The following is a 25,548-nucleotide window of genomic DNA, read 5'->3' on the forward strand; positions in this document are numbered from 1 at the left end:
TATATTTTATATTATATATATTTTTTAACATTTATAATATATAAAGAAATATTTAGTATATTACAGCCTTATAATATTTCCCTTTATTCTTACAACTGTCTTTAGAATTTATTGCAGAGAAAATATGCTGGTATCAAATCTTTTCAGCTTTTTTTCCCTGATACTGTATTTACTTGCCCTCAGTTTTGAAATATATGAATATAGTTTGTGATATTTTTCTGCTAGCCAATGTTGTTCCATTGGCTTTTGGAAATAATCTGTCATTTTTATTGTGGTTCCACTCTATGTGATGTACTTCTCTCCCAGTTGCTTTTTTAGGGGTTTTTATTTTGTTTGTTTCTTTATACTTGGTGCTCAACAGTTTGGATGCGAGTGCCCGCGTGAGGCTTTCTTCATATTGGTCATGCCTGGGGGTTGTTGAGCTTCCTGGTTCTGTGGGTGGATGTTTTCATACAGTGTTAGAGGTTTTCAATAATTATTTCTTTAGGTACTCTGGTGCTCACATTCCTCCCTTCTCTACTTCTGGAATTCCTTAACTGGAGTATGAGAAATTGTTTCACAATATCCCATGGGACACTTAGGCACTATTCATTTTACAAAAAATAATTTATTGCTCCATTTTAAAGCTTAGATCATTTATTTTGACCTCTTTTGAAATTCAGCGACTCTTCTGCTGTATCTAATTCATTGTTAATCTATCCAGCAAACATTTCATATGTATTTTTCAGTTCTAGGATGTCCATTTGAACCTTTTTACAATTTTTAATTTTCTGCTGTGATTGTCCCATTTATTATCACGGTGTTTCCATTTTCTCATAGAAATTGTTGATAATATGTATCATATCTGCCGTGTTTTGTCAGCGAATTCCAGCCTTTATGCCATCTTGGAATGCATTTCTATTGACTACAGTTTCTCTTTATTATGTCTTGCTTAATGATAAGTAATAATCAGTTCCTTTTCAAGTCCAAATGTAATAGTCTGCAGTAGACCAATCCAGAGATTTCGGTCCTCTTCACAATTCTCACTTCCCAGGTGTTTGACTTTGTGGCAAAGGTAAAAGAGCTTCTCCCAGTGGCTGCTCGGTGCTGCCTCAAGCCTCTGCCTTACAAAGCCATCTGACACTGATTCTCTACCTCCCCCAAATACCAGGTAATGTGGGACAATGCTCATTTGCTTAGCTGTATATTCGTGAGCATGAAAATCCGCATGCTGCTTTGTTAATTATGTTTTTAATTGAGTCACTTTATCTACACAAATACAGCCACCAGTTATTAGAGATGCCATTTGAACTCAGTAGTTAATAAAGCTATCCTGAGGTGTTTAGAAGAGTATGAAAATGTGTTAGCAATCTTGACAGAAGTACCTTTATTTGAAGTTGAGATCTGCATATTTTTTTAATGTGGTTTCTCACTGAGCTAGGGCGCAGTGGTCGGCAAACTCATTAGTCAACAGAGCCAAATATCAACAGTACAACGATTGAAATTTCTTTTGAGAGCCAAATTTTTTAAACTTAAACTATATAGGTAGGTACATTGTTATTAACTTAATTAGGGTACTCCTAAGGTTTAGGAAGAGCCACACTCAACGGGCCAAAGAGCCGCATGTGGCTCGCGAGCTGCAGTTTGCCGACCATGGAGCTAGGGTGAATGAGTATGGATTTGTGTTTTCAGTCAACACGGAGCATTTATCCATGACTTATTAATACTATTGACTCTTGCTTGGAGAAATTAATTTAGTTTGCCAATGCAGATGCCTTTCTTTTGACTTTTACTGCTAAAGAATTGAGAAGTGTCCCTTTAATTTTGCAGAAGATATTTTGGCAAGAATATTAGACACTCCTCTATTATTATAAAAACTGTTGCTTTTAGTTACACAAAAAAATATGGTTTATGTTCTCTGTCTTGTTCTCCATCAGGAGGATTCATGAGATTAAATGTAATTCACACCTGCACCTTCCTTGTAACTATCCTGTTATGTTGCATATAGTAGGTGATTACTAAATATTCACTGATAATAATTATGATTTCAAAGCCTTGCCTGCTATGGCTTCAGTGTACATCTACCACATTTTCTTTTTTTACAAAAAAAAAAAAAAAGGACTGTTACTGCAAATTGTTTTCATGATTCCTCACCTAGAAGTTTGGCTTATTCAACTTCTTGCCTTAGAAATGCTTTCCATTCCAAATTTAGTCATCAAAATTCAAACCACTGCAATAGGTTGTTTTGCCAACCTCTTTATGGAGAAAATGGACTTAAGTTAAAAAAATAAGCTACCCCCAAACCAAGGCTCTTTAGCTGTTTTTAAAAAATAAATAAAATGTATTTTAGTTACTGTTCCAGAGAACGCCCAGTGCTCAGTGTATCCCCTGGGATGACTTTTTATATTTCTGTGTGCTTTCCCACCCTTGGTCTGCAGTATGATTTCTATAACCAGAACTTGCTACTGCTCTTCAGAGACCTGCGTCTTTGGCAAGAAGATAATTAGCACATAAAGGTAAAGATATAATTCATCCAGCATTAATTTGTGCTAAGGAAAAAAGTAAAGCCAGGTAGGGCCACAGAGATGTGTGAAGTTGGTGCTATTTTAGATACTGTGGTCAGTTATATTGGATATAAGGCTATTTATTATCGTGTTATTTTATTCACTTTTAAAACAAATATATAAGTGGTATCTATGTGGCAAACACTGTTCTGAATCTTTTAGATGAACATAACAACAAAAAGATAGCCTTCTTTCCCTTAAAGAAGTTATTACTGAAGGAAGATGCATAGAAGTGTTATGTGCACTATTACATACACACATACACAATCACATATGCACATGCTGAAAATTATACTATTTTTTCAGAAGCTTTTGATAGAACTGCAGCACTAAAGAATGTTCTAAATGTCAGCAATTTTAATAGGATCTCCAAAGGTCCCTGGCTTGTATTGCTGGTAGTTCTTTCTTAGAGGAGAATTTTCTTCATGGCTGGTGTATGGGAACCACTTGAATAGCTGTGAGGAATCTTAAGAACCTTCCTTGATTTCTCAATGTCTGCCTTGCAAAACAGCTTTGTTAGTCTTTACTTGCTTTGTGTCTGACAGTGTATGTTTTTATTTTATTTTTTATTTTCATTATTGACGCTATTACAGATGTCCCCACCTGGCTCCCACCCCCTTCCCTCTGGCCATCACCACACTGTCTAACTCTGTTAAAGTAACTGCTAGTAGTGGTAATGGAAGGCAAGAAATTGAAGGGGCCTAAAAAAGGGATGGTTACTAAATATAATGTTCTAGAAGGCTCACGTTATTTTTCCCAGTTTTATATGCTATGGCATATGAGTTAATAATGTGCCTCTTGTACATTCAGGGGATGTGGAATGGGCATGGTACAGTGAGCTCCCAAAATAAAGAAGACAGACAATATTGCATCAGCAAAGGCTTTATTGAAGGTGAAATCCTTGCATTAGACCTTGGAAGGTGATGAGGGTTTGCCAGGTTGAGGGGTTTGGGAAAGGACTTTCCATTGCATGGGATCCATTGATTCAAACAATGTGCCTGGGTTTACAGCATTATAAGCACTGAGAGAGACAAAGTGGAATGGATTTCTGGGAGGAAGGAAGCTTTGAGATATTATAGACACTGCAGCTTCAGAGGAGAACAGAAAGAAGGAAACAAGCAAGGCAGCGGGGAGCTGAATTAGAGACAGCACGATCATCTGCAACAGGGGGAACTGGAGTGCCGGTTTTGCTCAGTGAAAATTCAGTGTTTTGCATTTTATTATAGGAAAATTCCCTCCAAAAGGTCAATGTGTTATCCTAGTAAAGATGAAGGAGCAAGGAGGCTGCGATGTAAGTGCAGAAAGCACACAGAGGGGATATTGTGGGTGTGCCATAGGCCAGGTCTGTGTTGCTCACTTTTCATAATCTCTAATCTCAAACCTTTGTGGGACAAACTTGATATTTATGTCTACAGCCAAGGAAAGGAAATTTCAGAGAAATCACAGGTATTGCTTCATTATTCGCCAGAGTTTGGATTCTATCTTTGTTCTGATTTATTCTAAAACCTTTGCTTGTTCCTCTCTATATCAAGTTGCAACTGATAGGTGTAAAAAGGGTTAAAAGGAAACTAGAAAACTCTTAAAATCCTTCTCCAGTTACTTTTGATTTTAACTAATGAAAGCAGTAAAGAAATAATACAACCAACTCAAGTCCCTTTGAACTCATTTGGCTCCAAAAAATAATTGAATAAACAGACCTTCACATCACAGTCATATTATAAAGGAAAATCAAATCCATTTCCATTGAATACTTGTTTCAGTTGATTTATTTTTTCATTTCTCATTCCTGAATGCCTTTGTGTATTTAGAGTTGGATTTGAAGTAGAAAGCAATTTTCAAGCAACCTACACAACCTAGTAAATATTAATAGAGGGCATAGGGGAAAAGGCTACATGCTTTTAGTCAAAATGGATTTTCTAATATATTACCAAGTCAGAAAACATGAATAAAAGAGCCCTCTGGGATATTCGTGTTTAAGTGAAATAAATGATTACCAATATTATTCTTGGTAAAGGTGAACATTTCCTAAAACGATAACTTGTTTGTTTATTTTTTTAAATATGACCTTATATATTAGCACAGATGATAAGCTGGTAAGGTTTTAGGTCTGAGTGGGCTGTTTATCTGTGAACCAATAGGAGTGAGAACTTGTTGATTGCTGATTTTTGGTCAAAGCTTGGTGGATCCAGAAATTGCGATAGAGTGAAGAGAACGGGTCAATCAGGAGAAGGTGGTGGCTACTTACTGAATTCCTAACAAATTGTAAAAGCTCGGAGGCAAAAGGAAGACCATCTCAGCTCAGAAGAGAATACTGAGGAGTGGCAAGTGATAATTGGGGGCCCCTGATGCAAAATATTTATCTATAAGAGATATCATACTTCACTAGCTCTTTCTCAGTCATATGGAAGAAGCCATCCATAACCATTCTATCCTCTTCTAGTCACTTTTTTTTAATCCTCACCCAAGGATATATTTTTTTGTTAATTTATTTTCTTTTTTTAGAGGTAGAAAAAGGGAGAGAAACATCAATGTGAGAAAGCTCGATCAGCACCCCCATCAGGGATCAAACTGGCAACCGAAGTATGTAGCCTGATTGGGAATCGAACCGGCAACCTTTTGGTGTATGGGAGGATGTGCCAACCAATCAAGCTACCCGACCAGGGCTTCTCTCCTAGTTATTCTTCATGACATCATCTTTTTCACAAGATAAACCACAATCAGAAATTATCTTATTTATTTTTTTGTGTGTGTGAGGGAGAAAAAATTCTTTATTGATAAATAGGTTACAGTAAAATAAAGTGATGTCTTTTTGGGGAATAAAAACTCTGAGTCTTAGTGTCTCTCCGCCCCACCTCTAGCTCTTGGCTTCTGCCTTCACCCTGGTCTCTTTGGATGATGAGGCCGTGGTGGACATGCCAGCCCTTGGGCCCTTGGGGACCTCTGTCTTCCTGGGCAGTGGTCCAGGTACCATCTTGGACTCACTGTCCTTAGGAGCAGCAGCAGCTTTGGCTTTCGACCCTTTCCTGGCCCCCTGGGCAGTGGCCTCTTTAAGGACCTTGTTCCCTGTCTTCTTTTTGGCAGGGGAGGTCACACCATTTTCACCCTTGGTGACTGTGGGTTTTGAGCTCCGAGTCCCAGCTTTGGTTTTCCTGTGGGCCTTGGCATCTGCTGGGCTGTCCTTCTTGCCTTTAACCTTTGACTTCCCATGGGGCCCGCTGGCACCAGGAGGGGCCTCTGTGGCCTTGTCTGGCTGGTGGGGGGCCTTCCTGGCCTTGCCCCCTCTTGCCTCTTGGCCCTTGGTCTGGCACCTTTCTTGGGGGCCTCCTCCTTGGCCTCACCAGGTCTCCGAGGGGCCGACCCGGTGGCTGTCTTCCTGGGCTGGATTTTTTTTGTTTTGCTTGGGAACTAATTTGAAGCTGCCAGTGGCCCCCTGGCCCTGGAGCTGATGCGCCTGATGAGGAGGCCGTGCTGCATGCCCGTGTCCAGGGCCCGCTTCGGCAGGTACTTGAGCCGGATGGCGTCCACCATAGGGTACTTCCGCAGGATGTACACCTTGATGGCCACCACCGAGGTGCCCCGGGGCTGCTCGCCCGCCTGCAGTGCCTCCAGCACCATGCGCAGCATCGAGGGTGGTGGTGGGACGGCATGTCGGCGCGGGCCTGGCTTGAGAGTCCCAGACCACCCGGAGGTGGAGGTCATGGAGGTTAGCGAGGCCGAGGAGATCAAGGTGTCACTGAAGGCCAAGCTCCCGGGAGCCATTGCGCAGGCTGACACAGACGCAGAGATCTGGTCACATGTAATTTTCTAATTTTCCCATTAACTGTAAACATTGTGGGGTCAGCAATGCTGTCCATCTTGTTCAACTCCTTGTCTCCATTGTCTAGATTCTAGACTCTAGAACAATTTATGCTAAAAGGATGCCACTGTTACATATACTACATAGTTTGTGAATAATTAAGTAAATGGATACTTTATTTGTGATAATTCAAGTATCAATTAACATTAACATAAATTAATATTTATGAAGTGATATCGGTAAAGACCTGTTTTAAGTAAATACTACAAATATAGTTAACTAAATGAGTACCTTTCAGAATGATGAAAGCTGAACCCTTTTCCTTAAACTAAATTAAAATAATTTATGATAAGTAAGAGAAAATAGACATTTAATTCTATGACCAAAAGTATAGGAACAACATTCATACTAAATGCTCTCTAACAGAATTTCTAGCTATAGTGGTTTTGTTCGCTTCATAGAGAACTTCAGAGAAATTAAATCTTTGGCCTCAATTTAATCCCTGTCTTAAGTTAGTTTACAGTTAAGAAAGGGAAATGCAAAATAGTTGTCCATTCTTTATACTTCATGGCAGTTTGTAGTTTGTACGAGAGCATGGTGAATTATGATTGGCTATTTATGTGTCAGTGTAAACTTTATTGAAGTGCAAGCTTCATGAGAAGAAGCAAAAACGTCTGCCTTAGCACTTGTGACTGTTGTATCTTGAGAATACAGCTCAATGGCTGGCATGAGGTAGGTGCCCCCAAAATGTTTAATGAAATAATATGCTAATTTGGGGAGGAAGAAAGTGTCAGGATACCTTTGGAATCTTCCTGAATCCTCACATAGAAACAGATGGATTAGACAATCATATACTTTACAAAGTGTTTCCCTTGATATTTTTAGTACCCACCTGGCACCACACATAATTACCACAATATTATGAGCTATATTCCCTATGCTGTACTTTACATTCCCGTGACTATGTTGTAACTGCCAATCTGTACTTCTCAGTCTCCTCACCTTTATCACCCAGCTCCCAGCTCCCTACCCTCTGGCAACCTTCAGTCTGTTCTCTGTATCTATGAGTTTGTTTCGGTTTGGTTTGTTTGTAAAGTTAATGATTGTCTAACCACTATGCATCCATCTGAAACTAACACAAAATAATACTGAATGTAAACTGTAGTTGAAAAATTTTAAAAAGATGGTTAATCATTAACAAAACAAAACAGAAACAGATGGGGCAGCTACCAAAAGACAGCAAAACTAAAACCCAAGGACAAGGTTTAAAAGCAAAACTCAAGACAGATTCTTTCCTACAAACCTCAGAATAAAAGTGGGTGGGAGCAAACCACTACAACCAGACCCCTGTGCTATTGGTGTCTGAACAAAAGAAGGCAGAGGGAAGCAGCAGAGCATCTGACCGCTCCGACAGTGGGAAAACCCTGAAACAGCCCATTCACGTCACCGTAAATCATGGTGAGGCAATCGGAGACTAGAAGCTGACTCCATCATGACTCATTCAGGACAGGAACCCATAGTGAGGATAAATGGCTGGTAATAAAATCAAAATTGATTAGGAGAACAACAATAGAAACAAAAGAGAGAGAAGATCCATCTAAAGTAGGGACAGGAAAATAAAACCAGGGAATCTCAGAAACATAGTGTCACATTTTACCACGATATGGAAAGAACAGAAAGGGGAATTTTGTGAAGCTAGGACAGCTGTAAATATGCTATAGAGAAATCTATTGAGGTCAAATATCTTGTAAAGTAACTTTTTAAAAGGGAAAATAAAAAGTAGAATAATATACCTAAAGGCAGTGAAAGAAACAAAAACAAAAGCCTGTAATATACTACTTCAAATTATTTAGAAAACAAGGGTGATGCAAGATGTAAAAGAACCTCGTGAATTATAATTAGAAAAGTGCAGGAATGAGGTGATAGAACTCAAGTGAAAATTATAAATAGAAAGAAAAATATTTTATAAATGAATATTAAACTAGATTCAGTGGTCGGCAAACTCATTAGTCAACAGAGCCAAATATCAACAATACAACGATTGAAATTTCTTTTGAGAGCCAAATTTTTTAAACTTAAACTATATAGGTAGGTACATTGTTATTAACTTAATTAGGGTACTCCTAAGGCTTAGGAAGAGCCACACTCAAGGGGCCAAAGAGCCGCATGTGGCTCTCGAGCCGCAGTTTGCCAACCACGGAACTAGAAGGAACACAAGATTGAATAAACACAAGTAATACCTTAAGTTAATTAGAAGATAGAAGCAAGGAATATTTAACTTTTTAAAATAACAGATTAAAAGCATTTTTGATAAATTTACAAATATTGAAAACAGGCAAAGAAGAATCAACTCACAAATAATATGAGATCCTGAAGAAGAAAGCCAAGGAAAGGTTATAGAACTAATACTAAAAGTTCTCATTCATATAAAATAAGATAATATAACCTAAAGCCGCATGTTAAAAGAGTCTTTCATTGTCTGAGACTATTGACCCAAGATGAACAATACCAAGTCATATGTTAGAATATTATCGCACCTTAAAGAACAAAGATCCTTAGCACTTGTTAGGCTATCTCAGCAAAAATAATACATAATAAGGAACAGAAAATTAGATTATTGTTAGACTTCTTAATAGTAACACTTTGTAGTGAAAGAAAAGGGAGGAACATACGTATTTTGGATACTTAAACAAAGAAGCTGTGAGACAAAGATGTTACATTCAGCAAAACTTAGCCTCAAGGACAAAGGGGCTAGCTAGATAAACTGTTGCCATTCAAGAACTCAAGTAATAGGTTCCCAAAAGTTTTTCTAAAAATTCTACCAGAGAATCCTTCCAGACCACCAGAACACCTAGAGAGACAGCACAGGACTTTTGGTCAACACTAAGAATATATCTGCTTTTATAATGGAAATGAATGAGAATTGAAAGGGAAATGGCATAGTGTGTATTGACTAAAACATCTGATGACATAAATATGGAGCAATCCTAATGGTGAGAACTAAAGGAGATAGTGTAATAAAAGTAATTCTCACTGCTTTTAGGATTGATAATTGGTGGTTTTAGGTAGTAATATTGTTATTCTGAGACTACTGTTTATGTAATGTGGGATAAATCAAATGATTAATTTTATGTTATTTATTTTTAACGTTGCCTATGTCCTTTCAGAAAAGGAAAAAGCCTGGAACTAAAGACTGACTTAGTAATGTTGAGCATCCCTAGTGCCCAGAATTTATTTACCATGAAAACAAACAAGGCTTTTTGAAAGAATGGTTGATTTTAGGTCTGGGATAGGAAATGTGCAGAAAGATCTGAAACATCTTAACAGACCAGATAGCAGAAGTCAAAATAGAGGTTCAAATGGTGGTGATTTGCCCATGGACATTCTAAAAATTAGATGGAGGAGCTAAAGTCTGAGCCAAAGCTTCTGCTTCCAAATCCCATGCTAGCCCTTCCACAGAGATCACGATGGGACAGATTCTAACATCTTTGTCTTCTGTTTACACCAGATGTTAATCATCTTTAAAACTCCTAGATCCTGTTAACATGTTAAAGAAAAGGGAAGCCTCTTTTCCTTCTAATAAGCTATTTTTCCAGAGAAGAGACAATAAATTAACACTTCCTCTTAATTGGTATATTTTTCCTTTCATTGTTGAGCTTCAGACTTATTAGTGATTGAGATTTCTCAATAATAATTTCCAGACAACAGCCCCCACCAATGATAATCTTCAACTTAACCATTAAACCCTATGACATTAAATCTGCCAGGGTAAATACAACAAAGCTGGCAGTAGGAGAGGGTGAAAAATAAGTAAATCATTCAAAAGAACTGAGCCAACTTAACAAGCATTCTTCTTCCAGTGTTTTATGTCTCTCAGTTTGAAAAGTAAGTCATGATCCTGACCACTTTCTTAAGATCATTTCTCTTGCCTCTTCTCTGTTGGAGAGCAGGCAAGGTTACAAACATAAAACTAGGTACATAGAGGCTATAAGCAGGGAGAGATTTTGCTTTTACTTGATGCTAAAGACAAATAATCAACTATGCAAATATCACCCACAAGGGGGGACCTGTTATCCACACATGTACTAATTACTCAAGTATTTACCACAACTGCAAGGGACCAGCATGTTAATTGGTATTGTTTGGGCATACTGGGATTTTTTGGATAATTTTAATCATCTCTTTTCTAAACCCCCTTATTTTCTTCTTTCAAATAATCTTTATTCATTTTATCTACCCAGAAAAATCTAAGCTCTGAAAATATAGACTTAAGCAGAATGTTGACAAAACATAAGGAAAGGAGAAGAGGTTGAGAAGAAGAAAGATATTCTCCAACTCAAACATGTTTCTGATCACATATTTTACACAGGTGACTCACTATACACATGCGCTTGTGTGCATTTCTCCTTAGAACTTCTAAAGCTGAGATGCACCATTTACCCACTTCTTAATTTCTGGATTGTTATAAATTAGTATCAAAACCAGGTAGGGTGCATTTCCACTCTACTAACTCTCCAACCCTCATCCCAATTTGTATCTCTCCTTTCTTCCTCACGCTACAGTTATGGTAACTTCTTAATAGACCATTCTGTCACTCAAACATAATTTCATGTGGGGTTTTTCTCCTTGAAATTAAGTGAATTGAACTTTTTACAAGAAAGCTTTTTGAAAGTAATTAAAAAATAAAAGTTTAGCCATGTAAAACTAGAAATAGGTGAGTTGCTGCAATCAATGCCTCGGTGTAGCCATTGGGAAGTGGGTTGTCCTGGGGCTTGAACAGAGATTTCTCAAGCTTGTTTGGGCCAGGTGACCATATTGACACTCAGCTGTCACAAGTGACTTCAAATTCTAAGGGAGTTTTCTAATATTGTTCTGGGATTTTTATTCATGTCAAATGTAGAGAATTTCAAAGTATGAGTGAGTGTGAACTCTTCATTAGCCTATAATTTAGAGGTATTTTAGCAAGTGTGTTTTGTGCGTTTGGTATATATATATAAAGGTGTGCTATCCCTACTTCTGTTTTGTGTTTCCATCTTTGGTGGACCAATGAATAATGGAACACTAATGATAATAAGATAAACATTATCATGGAAAATGGTAAAAACGTCAGCGATATTGGTCAATACTGATACCTCTAAAGATACCAGCAAACATAATTTTGCACAGATAATCTACTCATTGTGTCCATTCAAATTATCCATGGGGACTTCAACATCATGGTTGTTTCTAGGAATTGTCAAGAGTTATGAAGATGACTATAGCTATGGACATTACCAAGCATCACTCCCTGTCAGCAAGACTTACTGTAGGAGTCTGCTCAAACACATGCCATCAAAATTCCTTTGCTCTGTCTTTCTTGGGTCAAACTTAGCAAATGGCTGTGTGTGAAGTCTTACACAAACTGTTGGATTTTGTCATGACTGATTGCAAAAGAGAACTTATTCTGGTGGAGAGACAAGACAGAAGGTACAGAAGGTAATTGATACAAATCTTTCAAATTGAATATTCCAAAAATGGCAAGGGAGCCTTCCATCAAGGAGTCCAGGAGCCTTCCTCTCTGACTTAGGCTGATACCACCTTCTTCTGTTTCTCTGTTTATTCCTAGAATGCAGTCCCAACAGTACCTGCAGCAGCGTCGAAAATTTGCAGCTGCCTTCTTGGCATTCATTTTCATTTTGGCAGCTGTGGACACTGCTGAAGCAGGGAAGAAAGAGAAACCAGGTAAGCAGTAGGGTTATGAAAGCAAGGCTCTTCACTGATTAATGTCCTTCTAATCCCATTACCTGATTTTTGTCCTTCCTCTCTTCCCTCCTCACTCCCTCATCTCTCCTCTCAGGCCTCCTTTCCTTCTCTCCTTTCCTTCCTTTCCCTCTTTCTCCCTTCCTACCTCCCCCCTTCCCCTCTTTTCCTCCCTAATATTTCGAGGAACCTAAGCGACATCCCTTCTCATCCCCCCACCACTGTAAAGTCCTGAAATATAGGGGATGATCATTAACATAATTATCATATTAGTAGCTATTATGTACAGACCATTGACCAGGAATCAGGTGTTTTACTTATGTTGCCTCTCTCTCCAAAAAGAGTCCTTCAAGGAGTTTTTGTTTGATGTCTAAAGAAGGAAACTGAGGCTCAGAGAAGATAACGCACCCTTTCCATGTCTCTCTCAATGAGTAGTCTGCGGAGCTGGGAGTCAGTTTCCACCACATGTATATTATGCTATTCTATCTATAAACCAGAGAAATGAACAATGACTTGCATTGAAAAAGCTAATCTGGCAACTGTTGCTTCTAATAGGATGTTTTCTCACTTTTTAGGTTTAACTGTTTTTGACCATCTTCTCTTCCATAGAAATGTCTTCTTCTAAGAGGTGTCAGTAAATCACTTAGCACAGCTCCTGGCACATAGTAAGAGTTAAAGTAATATAAGTTCTAGCTCCTTTCCGCAGTTTTCTTTCTCCCTGGTCTTGGTCATTCATTGATTCAATCATTCTGCTAACCCCTCTCAGGTTCCCACTCTGTACTGGACACGGAAGATAGAGGTAAATAGCACAGACCCTGTAATGAAGGCACTCAGGAGTGAACTTAGTTTTACGTAGGAGTTAAAGAACTTTCTGGTGTTGATTATGTCTCCTTCCTTCCAGAAAAAAAAGTGAAGAAGTCTGACTGTGGAGAATGGCAGTGGAGTGTGTGTGTGCCCACCAGCGGAGACTGTGGGCTGGGCACCCGGGAGGGCACCCGGAGTGGAGCTGAGTGCAAACAAACCATGAAGACCCAGAGATGTAAGATCCCCTGCAACTGGAAGAAGCAGTTTGGAGGTGAGTCCCATCCCTGTGGTCCTACTGGGTGAATCTTCCAGTCTGACATAACTCTTCCATTCTTTCACCAAATAAGGAAAGGTTGACTCCCATTTATGTTAAATAAATTTATTTTATCAGATACAAAATAAACAAGACATTTTGCCTAACCCCCGAGTTTCTCAACCTCATCTTTTTGAGGTTGACTCCCATTTATTTTAAATAAATTTATTTTATCAGATACAAAATAAGCAAGACATTTTGCCTAACCCCCGAGTTTCTCAACCTCAGCACTACTAACTAGCATTTTGGACAGGATAGTTTTGGCTGTGGGGGTCGGTTCTGTGCATTGTAAGATATTTAGCACCATCTCTGGCTTCTACCCACTGGTTTCTGTTAGCACTGCCCACCTCCGCAAACTATGACAACTGAAATGTCTCCAGATATTGCCTAATGTTAAATAGTCTCTTATTAAGTACTACGGCCTTACCAATAGGGACAAAATGTACTCTTGATTCCTCCTAATAGTGTTCGTTGATCTTTTTCTCTTTCCTTTCTATTCTTCTTCTAAGTTCCTTGTGTCTTTATTTTCTCTTTTCTTATTTATTCTCCCCCTTCTCCTGATCTCTTTCTGTTACTTTCAGGCCCTCTCTCTCTTTTGATCTTTCCCCACCCTCCACACTGGTTCATAGACTTACCTATTGAATCCAGGAGGGCTGATGGTAGCCATTTCTCATGGATTTTTTCCCACCGACTATTGCCAGTCTCACTGGCCTTATCTACCTGTCTGAGAAGGAATCTTGCAACACATCTAACTTTAAACCCACTACTGCACACCCCAATTACCTGTGTATGTATTTTTTTCATATTCTTGAATTTTTATCTTTGTTAGCTATGGTGAAATACGATGCCCCAGATATTCTCACTGTTCTACAGAAATGTGCTCTGGCTTATAGGCCAAGGAAGAAGGACAATATCTTTTTCATTTTCTATAACATTTGGGGTACTTTTATGGATGTATATAAGTTCTATAAAAGCCTGGTAAAATTCAGATACATTTGCTCATAAATTATATGTGGGTACCATACAGGCCCACCTACAAAATGTTTTTAAAAGTGTGTATTAGAGGACTTGTATGTAGAATATACTAGAGGCCCGATGCATGAAATTCGTGCAAGAGTAGGCCTTCCTTCCCCCGCTGCTGACACCGGCTTCCCTCTGGCACCCGGGACCCGGGCTTCCCTCCGGCCACCGGCACCTGGGACCTGGACTTCTGTCCAGCCACCTGCAGACACCTGGAACCCGGGTGTCCCTCACAGCCCTGGCTTTTGTCCGGAAGGTTGTCCGGAAGGACATCCGGTCTAATTAGCATATTATGCTTTTATTATTATAGAGAATGAACTCTCAAAACTAACAATTCAGTTATAAAGTGAGCAAAAGATATGAACAAACATTATACCAAAGAGAATATAGGTGGCAACACCTGCAAAGATGTTCAACATGTTTCCCCAGTAGGGAAATGAAAATGAAAACTAATGAGATATCACTATACCCCCTCACCTATCAGAGTGGCTAAGATAAAAAATAACACCAAATGCTAGAGAGGATGTGGAAGAACTAGGTCACTATACATCACTAATGGGAATGAAAAATGGTACAGCCATATTGGAAAAGAATATGGCAATTTCTTACAAAACTAAACATGTGTTTACCAAGCAGTGCAGTGGCTTTACCTTAAGCATTGATCCTAGAGAAGTGAAAACCTATGTTTCCATAAAATCTATATGTGTATGTATATGGCAGCTTTGTTTGTAATAATCAAAAGCTGGAAACCACCCAGATGTCTTTCAGCTGGTGAATGGTTAAACAATTTGTGGTACATAACAGCGTGGGACAAAAGTAGGTTTACAGTTGTATGAGTAACATAGTTTATTATTTTTTAAAAAAATACATTTTATTGATTTTTTTACAGAGAGGAAGGGAGAGGGATAGAGAGTTAGAAACATCAATGAGAGAAAAACATCGATCAGCTGCCTCCTGCACACCCCCCACTGGGGATGTGCCCGCAACCAAGGTGCATGCCCTTGACCAGAATCGAACCTGGGACCCTTCAGTCCGCAGGGCGAAGCTCTATCCACTGAGCCAAACCGGTTAGGGCAATTCTTGTATTATTATTTATTAATTAGTGTATTATTTTTCCCATATGAACAATTGTAAACCTACTTTTGGCCCACTCTGTGTACCTTGGAATATTACTAAGCAATGAAAAGGAGAGGCTATTGATACACACAACTTGGATGGACCTCCAAGAAATGATGCTGAATGAAAAAAAAAACCTGGGACCTGGACTTCTGTCCAGCCACCTGCAGACACCTGGAACCTGGGTTTCCCTCACAGCCCTGGCTTTTGTCCGGAAGGTCGTCTGGAAGGACATCCAGTCTAATTAGCATATTACACTTTTATTATTATAGCTAAAACAGGTGACCTTTATAAATAAAACATAAATCAATATAAAAGAGCCAATGGCATAATTAAAACAAAAGGGTACCACTGGCACTACCACCACCATCATTATCATCATCCCTATTTTCTAAAACTACATTTTTGAAAACTAATGAGATATCACTATACCCCCTCACCTATCAGAGTGGCTAAGATAAAAAATAACACCAAATGCTAGAGAGGATGTGGAAGAACTAGGTCACTATACATCACTAATGGGAATGTAAAATGGTACAGCCATATTGGAAAAGAACATGGCAATTTCTTACAAAACTAAACATGTGTTTACCATGCAGTGCAGTGGCTTTACCTTAAGCATTGATCCTAGAGAAGTGAAAACCTATGTTTCCATAAAATCTATACGTGAATGTATATGGCAGCTTTGTTTGTAATAGTCAAAAGCTGGAAACCACCCAGATGTCTTTCAGCTGGTGAATGGTTAAACAAATTGTGGTACATAACAGCGTGGGGCAAAAGTAGGTTTACAGTTGTATGAGTAACATAGTTTATTATTTTTTAAAAAAATACATTTTATTGATTTTTTTACAGAGAGGAAGGGAGAGGGATAGAGAGTTAGAAACATCAATGAGAGAAAAACATCGATCAGCTGCCTCCTGCACACCCCCCACTGGGGATGTGCCCGCAACCAAGGTGCATGCCCTTGACCAGAATCGAACCTGGGACCCTTCAGTCCGCAGGGCGAAGCTCTATCCACTGAGCCAAACCGGTTAGGGCAATTCTTGTATTATTATTTATTAATTAGTGTATTATTTTTCCCATATGAACAATTGTAAACCTACTTTTGGCCCACTCTGTGTACCTTGGAATATTACTAAGCAATGAAAAGGAGAGGCTATTGATACACACAACTTGGATGGACCTCCAAGAAATGATGCTGAATGAAAAAAAAAACAGTCTCAATAGGTTACACAGTACTTGATTCCATTTACATGGATGGATGACAAAATTAAGATGAAATAAGTATAATGATGGAGAACAGAATGGTGGTTGCCAGAGGCTAGAGAGATGGGAGGGGAGGAAGTTGGGTGGCCTCTGACTATAGAAGGACAGCCCAAGGGACCCTTGCATTGGAACTGGTTTGTGTATAAATGGTGGTGGTGTTCACTTGTATCTATGCATGTGATAGAGTTGCACAGAACTAAATCTCCACCACCCCCTCCACCCCTCCCCCCCACACACATACCCAAATGAATGCATGTAAAACTGGGGAAACCTGAATAAGTCCTGTGGAATGTTTCCATGTCAGTTTCCTGGTTGTGCCATTGGACTACCGCTATAGAAGACATCACAACTGAGGGTATATGGGATCTCTCTTATTTCTTACAACAATAACTACCTCACTACAAAGAGTTAAAAACAAAAGTGTGTTTATTTTCATGGCACTATAATAGGGTCTTTCAAAGGTTTCTCTTTGTCCTACCTTACCTTTAGCGGAGTGCAAATACCAATTCCAGGCCTGGGGAGAATGTGACCTGAATACCGCCTTGAAGACCAGAACTGGGAGTCTGAAGCGAGCCCTCCACAATGCTGACTGCCAGAAGACCGTCACCATCTCCAAGCCCTGTGGCAAACTGACCAAGCCCAAGCCTCAAGGTAGGCCCTGCTCTTTGACCACAGTTTTAATATGAATGGATCCATGGACTCAGGCAGGCTCTTCAGGTGAATTACCTTAAGAAAGGAATTGAAAAAGCCCCCTGTATGACGTTTCATACAAGTACTTCTCAGCAGGCGATTGAGGTCCTCTGCACAGATGAGGGGACTAGTCTCCTAGCACAAATAAACAGTCTGGCAAAACAGGCCAATTAAGACAGTTGCTGTATGGTGACTGTATAATCCAAACCCTAAATTGGGGCTGCATTCTGACAAGTATGAACAAACTCCTAAAGGTCCTGAGGCAGGATATTTAAAATCAAGTCCTTCCTAGATTATCTAACATACATAGTTGTCACAACATCAGCTAAATTATTTTATATTTTCCCTTTTCACCGCGTACTTTGATAAGTTCTGTATTTCTTATCCTTCTTTCAGAGCCTTTGTTTTCTTTTTTTTGGCTTGATTAGCTCACTACTTTTATCATGGAATTTTTAAATTATTTAGAGCTATCTTTCTATTCATTCCCAGAAAGTCAGACCCTGCGTTCACGCTGGATAAAGTAAATATCAAACTGGCATATGATTTAAAAAATACCCTCAGACCCTGGCAGGTGTAGCTCTGTTGGTTGGGCATTGTCAGGTGCACCCTAAGGTTGCTGGTACAATTCCTAGTCAGGTCACAGGCCTGGGTTGTGGGCTCCATCCCCAGAGGGGATGTGCAGGAGGCAGCCAATGGCTGTGTTTCTCTCTCTCCTTCTCCCTTCCTTTCTTAATTGGACTGGTGGATAATTCACTTTTTTACCTTCTTCCATATGCAATGAAGGTTAACAGTTTGGTTCAGACTCTCAACCTGAAAAATGGTGGTAAAAATATTTCAAGTGGGTAGACATGCTGTAATTTTTCATATATCAAAAATCAAGGTACATAATTCAAGGTATTATCCTGAGTGAATTCTGAATTTCACAGCCAGTTATGCATTTTGTTGGTCATTAAAATGCAGCCTTCACTTTGTGCATAACATATCTTTGTTAAAACTAATTAGTCCTTTCTCTCTTAACTTGGAGGGTTTTGTGAATGTTGTTTTGGCACCAGGCAATCTGCACAAAGAAAAATCTTATCATAGGAGCTGAGCTAGGGAGATGTGTCAGATAGAAGATTTTCTTAACGAGAGAGACTCATACACATTTTCTATGACATATGTTTCCTAGTTTAAGTAAAATGGAATTAGTGACATGTGTGGGTTGTGTATATTTCTGTACCATTTTTCCGAAATAACCATGAATGGATATTACAGCTTTCTCTTTGTGAGTCTCTAACCTTAAGATAGCTCGTTTTTTTTCTGATCAATGGAAAATCAAATAATAATAAAATGAAATCTACATTATCATTTGTATTGTTTTGTTCCACTGGCATGTCTTGACCTGGGTGTTTGACATATGTTATTTCTTAAAGTCCCATATATTCCTCTGCAAGTAGATGTACTTTTGAAGGAAAATGAGGCGCACTGGTTAATTTGTTTGCCCAGGGGTAGATCTCTAGCAAATGACAGAGCCAAGATTTGGCTGAATCTAAACTCATTTTATCTTCTGCTGATTTCTTACCTAAGTCAGGTATGGGTGTTAGCTCACCTCTTTTGAAAAAGGAGAAGGTAAGCTTTGTAATGCTCAATCCTGATAAGCGGTATGACCTCCCAAACAAAGGTGACATTTTCTACAACATTATTTCTAAAACTATTCTGGAAGACATCCCTCAGAATAAAGCTCTCAGGAAGACAGGGACCTGGTCTATTTTGCTCTTTACTGTATCCCTTTTTGCCTAGAACAAGGAGTAGCACATTGGGCTGAATAAATCTGATATAATAAAAGGGTAATATGCAAATCGACCAAACAGCAGAACAACCAAAATGCCTGTGGCCCCTCGCCCCAGCCAGCCCTGCCCCAAAGAGGGCACCCCCACCCCGATCAGGGTGGGGCCAGCCAGCAAACCACCCCTGGCCCCTCACCCCAGCCAGCCATCCCTTGGTGGCCCCCATCAGGACAGGGCCGGCTGAACCACACCAGTGCAGAAATTTGTGCACCAGGCCTCTAGTATTTGTATAATAAATAAATGCTAAAGGGAAAAAGGTTTCACACACTAAATCCAGCATACTGATAGAAGAGTTCATGTAACTAAACTTTTCTCAAAGTTATACAGTTATAATTATTTCTTTCTTTGTTCAAAAAAGAATGCTTTTTCCTATTTTAACTCAGTACTCAAAAAGAATAGAGGGACATAGGGACCCCACTAATTTTGAATGGGGCACTATGATAGGCACACCTCATCATTTCATTTGAGCTTTGAAGCAACTCCCTGCCATACATTTTGTTTATCCTACTCTATATATGCGAAAGCACAGGCAGCTTCCCTGAGGTTCCACAGTTTGTAAGTGGTGGAACCAGGATTCAAAATCAAAGTCAGACTGACATCAAAGACCTGTTGCCTTTTTAAACAATGTGCTGTCTCTGAGTAATATAAACCATGGAACTGTGTCTATATCAGATAATTTTCTATGTCTAGAATCATTAAACAGTAGAGCATCTGGGGACCTTGCCTATCATCTGATGTTTCTCTCATATAACAGATGGGGACAGAGAAAATCAGTGATTCATCCAGGTGTATCTTGTTGGTTAGCAGAAGAATCAGTTCAGGTTTTTATTCTCCTTTGATATTTTCTGCATTTTTTCAAATGGAAATTATAGTAAAGGGGCCTTTCCTAGGTGTCAGATTTTCTAAAATAAACAGCATAGGGTATGTGTTTGCGGAAACTTAGTATATTGATAAGTAATTATTTCATATCACTCAGCTTATAACAAGAAATTCTCTTTTTTCCCCATTATTATCCTTCTCATTGATAAACACTTTGATAAACACATGATCAGGTTCTGTTTAATTTGCCTGGGGTTTTTTTTGTTGTTGTTGTTTGTTTGTTTGAGAGGCGTTTGTGGTTGGCCTCTATTGTTTGGGGAAATGGTAGTGGATTAATATGCAAACTACATGATTCACAGTATGAAAACATATGCTTTAAATTTTTAGAATGGATCATACAGATGTTGGTAAGGCTCTAACTACCCAGCATTAAATAGAGGGAAGACTGGAGATATTGTTGTGATTTGATTACTAATAATAATACCATGGTGACTTGATTAAAAGATTAAAAGACTTGCTTGGGGGGAGAGGTGCTTAATACCTAGAATTGCCATCTGAACTGGGACATTATTACATATCCCACATGCATTGATTAAAAATTGCCTTAAAGTTCATCACACACCAGTCTAACAGCATTGCCTCTTGAGGAATAGAATTGTTCCTTCCTGTTGCTGTCAATATTGTGCAAACACTAACTCTAGCTTTAGTCCACAACGTCAGTGACACTAGATATCAAGTTGGAAAGCCTTACCTAAAGATCCCCTTGTGTTGGAATCCACTTAATTTGAGGAAACTTTCAGTCCTCCACATTTGCATTCTATACCCAGAAGAGGAGAGTCTTGATCTTCTTATGTAGACACGAGAACTGAGAGATGCACAATTGGAATACAGCTTTCCTGGCAGTAGGACAGGATTACCCTGGGGAAGCTCATTGATTGACTGAAAGGTTGTAACCAGAGCTTGATGAATCACTGCCAGGATCTAACCAGGATAAATTAGTGAAATAACTGATTGTGTTGGACACTTGAGATCTTAATTTCCTAAGAAATGAGATTGAGAGTATTAAGATTGTCAATTGAGAAAACCCTGTATCTGCCAGGGATTTTTTGCAGAAGATCTACTCCAGCTAGTGTAAGTAGAAGAGGTTTAGTCAAGAGTGTTACATAGCTCACAGAATCTCCAAGTCATCTGTGAACACTGCATTTCCAGGAGTAACGCAGCAAAAGGCAACAGGTCCAAGAGAAATGTCTAATCACACAGCACATGGCTGATGTAGCAGAAACACGCACTGCTCCGCACACATAATGCTAAAAATCACATGCTGGAAACTCCAACACTGTCCTCACTTGTAAAACCAGAGGTGATTACTACCACCTTTCTTTTTTTTTTTTTTTTAATATATTTTATTGATTTTTTTTACAGAGAGGAAGGGAGAGAGATAGAGAGCTAGAAACATCGATGAGAGAGAAACATTGATCAGCCGCCTCCTGCACACTTCCCACTGGGGATGTGCCCGCAACCAAGGTACATGCCCAGAAGAAACAGAAAAACATCAATGTGAGAGAGAAATATTGATCAGTGGCCTTCCATTTGCTCCCCAGTTGGGGGGTCTAACCTGCAATCCAGGATGTGTTCTGACTAGGAATTGAACCAGCAATCTTTCATCACATAGGACAATGCTCAACCAACTGAGTTACTCCAGCCAGGCCAAGTTTGGCCCTTTTTTCTACAACTAAGACTCATGAAGTGTGCCCAATTGATGGAAACCTGATCACGTATAAAATGCTGCTGCAAGGGAGTTAGGGAAATGTGTCTTTAGCTTTTCAAACTCTATCTGTAAATATGAGAGGAGAAGCTGAACAGTTATTGAGCTGAGTGAGCAGTCTGCCAGGGCCTATGTAGGGATGTTGGACTGTGCTGGAGTATAGTATTAGACCTCACCCTCTCTCCTATTGGGATAGATGGGCATTGATGCCATTACGGATGAAGAGTTACTGAGTGTTATATTGGGGACAGTTGAGCACTCCACCGTGGAGAGAGTTAAGACTCTCCTCTTTGGAGCCATCAGTAATATTCTTTTCCAGTTTCAGGGATACTTGGGCATCAAGTATCCCAAGTGGAGAAGTTGGAAACGTGGGTCAGCCTGTGCTGATGGCTCTGTGTAAAATGTCAGACCACAGAACCCTTTGGAAGGCAAATAACTCTTCAAGCCACAGGTGTTTCTCAGTGGTCTGCCTGGAGGATGAGCTCACTGAGGAATTAGAAGTTGGCCAAGCCAGGCGGGGCTGCCAGGATGGGGATCCATGGTCCTAGCCTAGGCAGTCCTGTCTGTGGGAGCAGAGCTGACCAGTGGATCAGGCTCTGGTGGATATCACTGGAGTGCAGAGGCTGAGTCAGTGCTTGTGCAGAAGGCTCCCGGATGAACTGAGATTTTCCCAGGTGCCACAGGTGACCTGGCCTGAATCAGTGCTTGTGCAGAAGGCTGAGATTTTCCCAGGTGCCACAGGTGACCTGGCCTGATGATCATCTTGGAACATTCTAGAATCTGGAGTTATTGTTGACATGGAGATTATTAGTTATTATTTCTTGTTTTTATTTATTTTTAAAATCTTTATTGTTGAGAGTATTACAGATGCCCTCTCTTCCTCACCCTTGCCCCCCACCACCCTATCCCTGCTCTGCCCCAGGCCTTCAGCATCCTATTGTTTGTGTTCATGGGCAGAGCATATATGCATAGAAGTTCTTTGGTTAATCTCCGCCCCCCCCACTTTACATCCCTCTGAGATTCGTCAATCTGTTCCATGTTTCCATGACTCTGGTTCTATTTTATTCATCAGTTTATTGTGATCATTAGATTCCACATGTAAGTGAAATCATGTGATATTTGTCTTTCTCTGACTGGCTTAAATGAGATACATCAATAAGGGGTATTGTGAAGCTCCTTTTGATACCAACAGGGCAGCGTGGGATGATGTCAGCCTCCGAGTTTGTCTGGTGGAAGGATATTCTCAAATGTTTCTGGTACAGTCAGAAGCAGGAGCACATGTATAGATGTCTGTGTTACAGGTGGTCCAGGGAACAGTGTCAGTCCCTCCCGCCATCCTGTCCACCAATTCACACTCTGCTGTTACCAGACCCTTTGTAAATCCCCCTGCTCACGATAACCCCAATTCCTTTTATATCTTCCCAGTCCTTTCTAAAAGCATTGCCATCTTGCTGCTCTTTTTTTGGACAGTTGCCTAGGCCTCTCTTAGGTTTGATGATTCAACTTTAAAGATCAAAAGAACAGCAACTGTTTGAGTGCAAGACTCAGCTGCATGCGAGACACAGCGCTTGGCAGCTGATTATTAAATGGAAAAAGGGTCAGGGAAGTGATATTCCCAGCATTCTCAATTCTCAACCCTCTAAAAAGATTCTTTTGTTCATTCTTTTAAAGATAAAAGAAGTTCCCCGACATTTTTGTTCTATTTTCTGGGCTCTGACACCCCTTAGGAATGAGCATGGCAACACCCTGTGGGTGAGCTCTGCTAGGCTGGTGACATCTGTGTTGAGAGAGGTGAAGGGGCAGAATCCCACCACAGACCAGCCTGTGCTGGGCTCCCCTCCCCCATTCAGAGACCCTGAAACAGGAGGAAGGGGGTTTGGATGGCTGCTGCCCTTGCATTTGAGCAGAAAGAGACAGCCCAGAGTGCCTTGTGGGAATTTTGTTCTTGATTAGAGGAAAACACTCTTACTCAGTTTGTTCTCAAGGTTTTGATTTCTTTTTTATTCTGCTTTGTGAAAATCTTTGAACATCTGCATTTTATTTTAAGTATTTAATCCATGTAGAGTTAATTCTTGTATTTGGTATAATGATCCAGTTTCATTATTTTCCATGGGTCTGTACAGTTTGTCCAACACCATTTATTGAAGAGACTGGCTTTACCCCATTATGTATTCTTGCCTTCTTTGGCATAGATTAATTGATCATATAAGTGTGGGTTTATGTCTAGTCTCTCTGTTCTGTTTCCTTGCTCTGTCTGAACATCTGTATTTTATTTCCTCTCCATGCTACTGTATGTCAAGTGAGTAGGTATAATTATGCTCTTTTCTTATTAGAATATCTGTTTTGTCTTCTGTAAACTGAAATCTACAATGAATACCTCCTAGCACTGTTTTAAAGATGAAACGAAGTCATATATGTAAAAATGTTTGATAAATGTGCAGTGTTTTTAAGACTATTTCCTTCCTTCCAAATGAACTTCTTGAGATGGGAGTTTCCTCGGCACCTTTTTAAGCCAAAAGTTTGTAGTGATTATGATAATAGCAAGTACAGTTAATATTTATTGAGCGCATAGTATGTTTTGATTATTGCTTAGTTCATTACTCATACATTGTGTCATTGAAAATTCACAAAACTCTGTAAAATAGTTATTATTATGACTCCCAATTTTGCATATGAGGAAAATGAGGCGTAGGGAAATTAGATGCTGAGCACACGGTTATACAGCTACTCGGCAGAGGGGCCAGGACTGAATTACAAGCCGCCTGGTTCTAGATCTCTGGCTTTATGCCCAGCCCCTTCCCCTGAATCTATTCAACACAGTGATCTCAGTTTCTTACCTAAGAAGAGTAATGAATGTCAGACCCATTTCTTTTCTGAAATCCCTCTTTGATCATGGTTTTCCAGAATCAGACCCTGGCTCCTCAGCAGGACATGCTGCTCAGGCATCATCCAGTTTGGCTCCTGTCTGATCCTTGCTCCAGACATTGCCCACGTGCTGTGCCCCAGGCACACCAAACTCCCGGGGATGGCCGCATGGGCCGTGATTTCTTATACATCCATTTCTCTGTACCTGTGCTTCTAGAGACCTGGACCCTGTTCTTCGTAGTTAATATATTTCATTATATAAAACCTACCCTCATAAGTATTCAGTAAATATTTATTAAGGAGTACTGTCTGCTAGAGTTAGCACCAGGGACAAATTAATGCCCCATCTGGACCTGTAGTGGAGTAGGAGGAGCAGCAGGACAAATCCTGAGGTCCGGCACAGAAGGACAAATGCTATGACAGTCCTTTGGCATTGCTTCCAATGTATTCATTTATTTATAAAATCTGTTAAGAACCTTGGATGGTGCAGGCATTACTCTAGACCAGGGGTGGGCAAACTTTTTGACTCGAGGGCCACAATGGGTTCTTAAACTGGACCGGAGGGCCGGAACAAAAGCATGGATGGAGTGCGCAGGCATTACTCTAGGAGCTAGTGATATTCCTCTCCTCTCACTACTCTGTTCTAGTGATGGAGATGCATAGATGATCGTGACAAATGTAAATAAATAATAATTAAAATGACAACTACAATACTGGAGTAAATGTTCTTGAGCACTGAAGAGTCAAGTGCTAGAGTAGTAACTGGAGTCGGGGAGGGAGCTAAGTTAGAGTAACCAGGGAAAGCTTCTTTGAGAGGTAACTTTTGGATTTGGAGGAGGAGCTAGCCATCCAGGCATTCTAAGTGAAACTAGAAGTTCAAAGTCCCTGAGGCTACAAAGAGCTTGTTTTGTTCAAAGACTGGAAAAGAGATCAGTGTTCAAACTCCCCAGATTTCCCTTCCCAAACATTAAGTTGCTGGGAGGGCT

General features: G+C 39.8%; 1 protein-coding gene across 3 annotated transcripts in view; it reads left to right on the forward strand.

Moving 5' to 3' along the window:
* PTN (pleiotrophin) overlaps positions 1–25,548 on the forward strand; it is a 101,053-nt gene that overhangs the window by 65,345 nt on the left and 10,160 nt on the right. For 2 of the 3 annotated variants that reach the window (XM_005882492.2, XM_005882493.2), the window contains exons 2-4: positions 11,945–12,060; positions 12,980–13,153; positions 17,087–17,248. In XM_005882492.2, the coding sequence (XP_005882554.2) occupies positions 11,946–12,060; positions 12,980–13,153; positions 17,087–17,248 (451 nt within the window). In that variant the 5' untranslated portion in view covers position 11,945. Of the gene's footprint in view, positions 1–2,433; positions 2,496–11,944; positions 12,061–12,979; positions 13,154–17,086; positions 17,249–25,548 lie in introns of those variants that run through there. The other variant, XM_005882494.2, reaches the window with a different exon arrangement.

This window comes from Myotis brandtii, unplaced genomic scaffold (genome assembly GCF_000412655.1).
Source record: "Myotis brandtii unplaced genomic scaffold, ASM41265v1 scaffold724, whole genome shotgun sequence".
Classification (NCBI taxonomy): Eukaryota; Metazoa; Chordata; class Mammalia; order Chiroptera; family Vespertilionidae; genus Myotis; species Myotis brandtii.